General features: G+C 45.4%; 1 protein-coding gene across 1 annotated transcript; it reads left to right on the top strand.

Annotated features, from left to right (window-relative positions):
- Positions 1-299: 299 nt before the first annotated feature.
- LOC309681206 (regucalcin-like) lies at positions 300-7,157 on the top strand (the record flags this gene model as incomplete). Its single annotated transcript, XM_082495045.1, has 6 exons — positions 300-465; positions 964-1,146; positions 2,575-2,790; positions 4,775-4,906; positions 5,643-5,797; positions 7,107-7,157. The coding sequence occupies 6 exons, from the start codon at positions 300-302 to the stop codon at positions 7,155-7,157; spliced, it is 903 nt and encodes a 300-aa protein (XP_082351171.1).
- Between the last annotated feature and the right edge of the window lie 379 nt (positions 7,158-7,536).

The following is a 7,536-nucleotide window of genomic DNA, read 5'->3' as shown; positions in this document are numbered from 1 at the left end:
GTCCTGGCTCAGGGCCGCGTCCCCAGCACTCCCATGCCTGGAGGCAGGTGCCTCAGCAGCAGCTCTGGTTTAAACTCTCGTCTAGGAAGGGTTTGCCAAGGAGAAGCCTTGGCGCCTTGAGCTCATTTCTAGCCATGAGGCTATGAAAATATCACAGGAACCTCGTAAATTACTCTGTCATGTGGGATTTGGAGGGCTTTGCCATTTACAAACTCTGCTGTTAAGCATTGTCGGCAGGAAATATCCACACAACAAGAACTTTTCATTAAATCCATTATCAACTCTCTTCCCCTCAGACCATGTCCTCCTCCATCAAAATTGAATCTGTCGTGAAGGAGAAGAACAGGATGGGAGAGTGCCCTGTCTGGGAAGAAAGAGAGAGTGCACTTGTCTATGTAGACATTAACTCACAGAAAGTTTGCCGCTGGAGCCCGCTCACCAATGAGGTGCAGAGCGTGTCTGTGGGTAAGAGTCTGAACTCACCACTCCATCCTGGCAGTCTTCTCCATCCACCCCTGTCCATCTCTCCTAGTAGGAGTCCTGCAGCATGGTGGTCTCCCTTACTTTCTATGGGGCCACACACCCTCTCCTCCCACGCCGTGTTGTTGAGCATGGTGTGGCCTGAGCCAGGTGAGCAGAGGAGACCATGCTCAGGTGTGGAGGGCCATGTGCATGTTGCTCTCGCTAAGCCCCAATGGGCAGGCATGTTTCATTTGGGACCCGCAGAGGAAAAGGTACAGTCCTAATGGCTGTGTCTGCCCAGAAGTTAGAAAGATCCGGAGAACATAGAGCCGGTGAGATGTGCTAATGATACCAGGGGAGAAGGATCTTGGCATCAGTTCAGCCTTTCCCAGGTCAGGGTTGTCCAAATCAAGCCCAGATGCCCTCAGTGAGGTGGGGAAATGTAGGGCTGACTGATGGCCCCAGAGCTGCCTGCCATCTCCTGCTCCCTCTTGCCCACAGATGCCCGTGTCGGCTCGGTAGCATTGCGGCAGTGCGGGGGCTACGTCATCGCCCTGGGGACCAGGCTTGCCTTTCTGGACTGGGACACTCAGGTGGTTACCACCATCCTCGAGCTCGAGCAGGATAAACCCCACAACAGGTTCAATGATGGGAAAGTGGATCCAAAGGGGAGGTTTTTTGCTGGTAAGTTCCTGGCAGAAAATTCCCCTGGTGCAAAGAGGAACTAATTACAGTGTATTTTAAATAGTGTATTTTATTCCATGTTCTCGATTCCTCTGTTGAGCTCCCTGCAAAAACCCCTGTCGCGAGCATGAGCTGAACTGTCTTGTGAACGCTCCACTTGGGTACCGCCCGGTGGAGAAGGACAAGGGACCTTGCATCCTCTGACCTAAATGAGGATAGAGGCTGTGGACAAGGGCTGCCTGGCAGAAAGGCTCCCCTACTTGGTGGACGGTGCTTTCAAACATCTGCCTACACAGGAGGTGAAAAGCTGGTGAAGGCCTCACGCAGGTGGGAAGGTTTCTGGAGGCGTAGAGATGGATGCAGGTCCTAGAGCAGAAGATGACCTGTGGCTTGCACCCTTCGTGTACAGCCTCTCCGGTCAGCCGATGGGGTACAGGGATGTGGGGAGCCTCCTGAAGGGAACAGTGACTTTTGCCACTGGTTGCAATGCAGCCAGGATCCCCCTTTTTCTCCTCCCATATAAATGATGAGCCAAGCACAGCAATCCACTCTGGAACTGGAGAGTGACTGATGGGAGTGAAAATGGCTCTGTATTTGTTTTGCCAGCCAGCATTTTCTTCTTATTTCAAATTTGCCGGAAATCAGGAAATTCAGGAAAAGTTTGGCTCATGGTTATGCTTGAGGGCTGATGTGCCACTAGGTTTAAGGACAAGAATAAGAGAGAAAAACCTGCTTTGCACACCCCTTCCTAGCTGTGCACAGTGGGTCAATGCTTTCAACAGGGGCTTTGGCCAAGCATTATAAAAAGAGCTCATGAAGTCTTCTGAAAGAGGAGGCCAACAGAGACAGTCTGTCACAGTTAAAAGAAAGTGTAAATGCCCCCTTTGAGTGCTTCCCACCCCGTCACTGCAGAGGTCTCTCCCTTCCAGAGTAGAGAGAATCAGAAACTAAATAACAAGCGTAACACTGAGGCACAAATTCATTAAGAAAAAAAATTCTCACTTCTATGATATTGTCCACCTGCTTCTGAGATAACCGTGATTTACCGCACCTGTATTTTAAGGTCACAGTCCATTTAAATGATGAAAATAGCCTACAAAGCGCAAGGACAAAAAGAGCACATGCTGCAGGCAAGCATCTCAGCTTTTGCTGTGAGCAAAACCTCAGCCCCTGGTATGTTGTGGTGCTCCTTTGGGTCTTTGGTGTCTACAACTTAAACCTCATGGCAATGCAGAAACTCCTCCTTTTGTTGGCCAGGATCATCTCCACGGGAGGTGACCTGCTCCTTTCCTCCCCATCAATCTGATGGGACCTGATTAGTCCTTTTCTCCCTAGGACCTCTTGGTAACAAACACTTAGGGGAGGTTTTTGATCAAGCATGAGGAACACGCTTCCGCTTTCTAACTAGCACTCCCATTTCCATTTCAGGTACAATGGCTGAAGAGATGGCACCGGGGGTGCGAGCGAGGCGGCAAGGCGCTCTCTATACCCTTTTCCCCGACCATTCAGTAATAAAACAGTTGGACCAGGTGGATATCTCCAACGGTCTGGATTGGTCCCTGGACCACAGGACCTTCTTTCACATCGACAGCCTGGCATACGCCGTGCATGCCTTCAGCTACGATGTGCACACTGGAAAGATAGGTACATGTGCTTTTCTAAATTCGATGACAAGTAGTGCTATTACTCTTTCCGCAGCAAGACCTGGGTGTGTAATATGGGGTGATTTATTTGACAGATCTTATATCTTCTGGTTACAGCTTGTCAGCAGGGTGACTGGTTTTTCTCAAGTTTAGTTACAAACCAGGTGTATTGGGTGGACAAACTTTTGACTACTTTCAGCTGGATACGTGGCTTATATTTACACCCATTCAGGGAGCTGCAGGGAAGTAAGCCCTCTGTACAGCAGTGAGAATCAGCTTATAGGATGCTATTTGTTCTTGAGTGCCATCTACTGGAATGCTTTGATTGTACTAGCTCCATAAATACCAATACAGAATGTGCATGCGTGTATACCACAGAAATGTATTTTAAGAATCAGGTTATCATTGTGACTGAAGTTTCCCAATTCTGAAATTAGTTGCCTTCAGATGTTTGGCAAATTTCACTTAAATTCGTTTTCTAGACAAACTTTTTTTATTATTATAATATCTGCAAAAAGGAAATTTAACTGCAAGCGAAATGGATGTAGCCTCATTTCAAAACTTTGTGAAATATTTTTGTGCTGTATCATCTGGTTATGCTCCATGGGAATTTAAATGTCTGAACTGCCTTTGTACTCTAATCACGTGGGCTTTGTGTAATCATGGGTGAAAATCATGCAAATAATTATAGTTACTCAGATTTCATTTTGCTGAGAAAATCTATTTCCACAGATTTTGGGAAGTAAGATTTCTAGAGAAGATTTAACGCTATTTTTTCTCCCCCAAATACAAAAACGTAATGAGTTTTCTGGCCTTGGCTTTATGCTGGTGACGGTCTATTTTTGGGTGGTGTAATGGCCATAAGGCGCTGGGTCAGAGCAGGAAGACTGCTGCCCGTGGGCACTGCTCCAAGGTTGGTGCATGTCCCCGCTGACGTGTCCGCGCTGCAGCATAGAGCGCTAGCCATTGGTGTCCAGGCTTAATCAAAACTGGTAGCTTGATTGGCCATTGAAATAAGTGAAGTTCTTGACCTTTACCCATGAAAGATTGCTTATTACCAACAGTATCGCAGTATCACAGTATGCTAGAGATTGGAAGGGACCTCAAAAGATCATCTAGTCCAATCCCCCTGTTGGAGCAGGAACACCTAGATGAGGTTGCACAGGAAGGCGTCCAGGCGAGTTTTGAATGTCTCCAGAGAAGGAGACTCCACAACCTCCCTGGGCAGCCTGTTCCAGTGCTCTGTCACCCTCACTGAGAAGAAGTTTCTTCTCAAATTTAAGTGGAACCTCTTGTGTTCCAGCTTGAATCCATTACCCCTTGTCCTATCATTGGTTGCTACTGAGAAGAGCCTGGCTCCATCCTCATGACATTCCCCCTTTATATATTTATAAATGCTAATAAGATCACCCCTCAGTCTCCTCTTCTCCAAACTAAAGAGACTCAGCTCCCTCAGTCTTTCCTCATAAGGGAGATGCTCCACTCCCTTAATCATCTTAGTTGCCCTATGCTGGACTCTCTCCAGCAGCTCTCTGTCCTTCTTGAACTGAGGGGCCCAGAACTGGAACATTTAAATTCAAGTCACTACTTATGTGATGTATTGCTCATCAAAAGATGTCCAGGCTGCCATGAGCAATGAAAGTCCGGGGAAAGTTACTGCGCTTGAGGCAGTTGTGGTATGGCGGTCAGCTAGTGGGTTAACAAGAGGGACAGAAGCATTTTGTTCTCTTCCTTGGTAAAATAACAAGACCCCTAATTCAGTACAATCCCAAACTGCGGTGGCTCTACTGGGGCCTTGTTTTTGCCAGGCTAAGTTAGGTTTTTAACACACCTGCTGAATGCATATGTGATATAAATTTTTCAGCACGTCTTTGTCACAGCAAATGAACTTACCTGTTCCCAAGAACGTGGAAGATGTTAGACTTGGATCTGATACAGAACTGGTACCAGCCCACCTAACACCGGCTTTGTAACTCTCCCTGCAGCCTGCCCCAGACTTTTGTACCATCTAGAAAAGGAGGAGCAAATGCCCGATGGGATGTGCATCGACGCAGAAGGGAAGCTCTGGGTGGCCTGTATTGATGGCGGGAGAGTCATTCGTATAGACCCAGAGACAGGTAAGGTCTCCGCCTCTGCATATTGAGTGTCACCTATATGCCACGAATGCGAGAGGAAAGGCAGCCGGGAGGAATGGTTTGAAGGTGAGATCAGAAGGTGTTGTTCATTGCCCGTTTTTGCCCCACGGGTTGCCATGAGCATCGCTGGTCCAAGCCCAGACGACGTGGAGAGCGCTGCTCCCTGTGCTGCCTCCCAGCGTTGGGTACCCCTGCTCCTGGGATCTGCTGGTGCAGAACACCCACTTTGTAATAATGCCACTTGAATAATAATAATAATAATAATAATAATAATAATAATAATAATAATAATAATAATAATAATAATAATAATAATAAAATCACGGCACATCTATTTTGAGAAACATTATAAACCTACAATTAAAACAAGAAAAAATTCTCAGCGTTGAAATGTTTAACTGGGAAACGCTTAGGGAATGACAGCCATCCCAGGCCAGGTGTCTCTGCCCTTCCTGGCTTCAAATACTTTATTGTTTCATTTTGAGAAAAGGAAACGAAGCCTCACAGATATAGGGGGGAGGCTGAAAAATAGTTAGAGATGAGGCAGATGAAAGAATTTGGTTTCTCCACAAACGGTCCCTTAGGACATGGCCTCTGTCTGAAAGGGAGGTGCGTTCTGAGTCAATGCCACGTCTGTGCCATGTGCACTAATAGTACATTCACATTTACATGCCTCCTAGAAAATGGACGTTAGGAAACAATTGCACGTTTTTCCTAGGAAAAAGAATCCAAACTGTGAGGCTGCCCACTTCGAGGATCACCTCTTGCTGCTTTGGTGGAAAAGACTACTCGGAAATGTATGTGACTTCTGCGTATGATGGACTGGATGAGACCACCTTAGCCAAGGAACCTCAAGCGGGAGAGATTTTCAAGGTGAGCAGATTTTCTTTCTTTCTGTACGTCAGCCCTGCCAAGCCCTGCGCTCTGAGAGTGAGGTGCCCCAGGCTGCCCTCGCACATCCTGCTGGCCTGATGTGCTGGTCCAGATGTGTTGCTTGTCCTCAGCCAGGCATAGCTGCTTTTGCACAGCTGCTCATGCGTTTGGAAGGAAGACTTGGAGAAATTGCTAGTAATGGCGTTGATATTTTGGTTAGCTGACGTGGGTACCCGGTCGGGATCTTAAAGCAGCCAGTGGATCTGGATCTGCCCTGTATAGCATATTCTGTAATACATTGTAAGGAATTGGGTCTTGCTCCTATCTCTTACCAGATTTTCATCAGTTTTGGAAATTTCACTCCCTTAATTCTCAATTTTTGATTGTGCCAGGAAATCTAAATATTTACAGTACAGATTGCCCCTTTAAAAATTAAATGCTTAAATTCACCAGGGCAAAATTTTGCATCCCAATCCAAAAACTTTGGGGATTTTTTTAGTCTGTTAAAAGTGGTTGCTACATTTTGAGAAACTAATAATCCACAATTTTGCCCAGGGCTCTTGAATCTGAAACTTGTTTCTCTCTTCATTTTTCAGTCCATTAGCAAAAAGTACATCAGGAGAATAAAACGCAGCTCTTAATCAGTAATTGTCATCATTCCCTGAAAGCTGACCACAGCATGAAAGGGAAGGGTTGTAAATGAGGGGAAATGAAAAAAAGACCAAAACCGAAAAAAAAAACCCAAACTGTATTATCAGTTTGGCAATAGGATGAAGACATGTTCCAGGAGGGATGGAGATCTAGCCTGGGATCTGGGACCTTTTAGTTGAAAGCAGTGCTAGGAGCAGATTCCTAATGGCTGAGAACTGACAGGTTTCTCAAGCTGTGGAGTTTAGGATCCCACAGGAGAATTAAATGAGCCTTGCCTTTTTTATCTCTGTTCCTCATTTCTCCAGTTCTAGAAGAGAATTGGTATTTTCCAAACTTACATTTGTCTTGCATGGGCAAAGCACGTTAAAAGTTACTATGACTTGTTTGGTTAATACGGAGGTAAGGACCACATGTAAGGGCCACAGATAATGTGTAAATTAGCAAAATTATTGAGTGGTGCTTGATAATTTTAAAGATCTTAAAGAGTTCTAAAGAACTCCATGTAATGACTCTTTTTGGGCTCCTCTTGAAGCAGGGGACCCTCCATGTAGGGGTAGGTTACTATGATATTTGTTGTACAACATTTTTATGTTTTCATTGTACTCAGTGGGAGATTTATCTGTTTCCTTTCTTTTATTTTTTTAATTTTTTAAAACAGATAACAGGCCTGGGTGTGAAAGGGATCCCACAGCATTTCTATGCTGCTTGAACACTAATGCTGAATAACAAAGAAGAAATTCTTGCATCTTGTAGTAACTCTGACAAGAAGTCCAATGAACTACAGAATTTACCTGTGTGAGGATTTCTAAACCCACGTGTAAGAGCGTGCTTGTTTGGAATTGAAGATATTCCTTCTTCTGTGGCTTGATGCAATAGGTTAGAGAGGTAAAGTTAACCTGTGTTACACCTGGATAGCTTTTGTGACTTTCCATAAACGTCTTCAGGCTCGAGCTTAGTTTTGTTGAACTTTCCGATGACCAGCTCTGGATTTTCAAGTCTGTGTGGTTCCCAAAGCAGAATCTGACTCCCGGTTTGTCTTTTCATGTTACAGTGATGTACCAGCAATGATATGGCAGATTTTAATAAAC

This window comes from Vanellus vanellus (assembly GCF_965231255.1).
Source record: "Vanellus vanellus genome assembly, chromosome: 1".
Taxonomy (NCBI): Eukaryota; Metazoa; Chordata; class Aves; order Charadriiformes; family Charadriidae; genus Vanellus; species Vanellus vanellus.
Note: the sequence above shows the minus strand (reverse complement) of the source record. Positions and strands in the feature narration are given on the sequence as shown.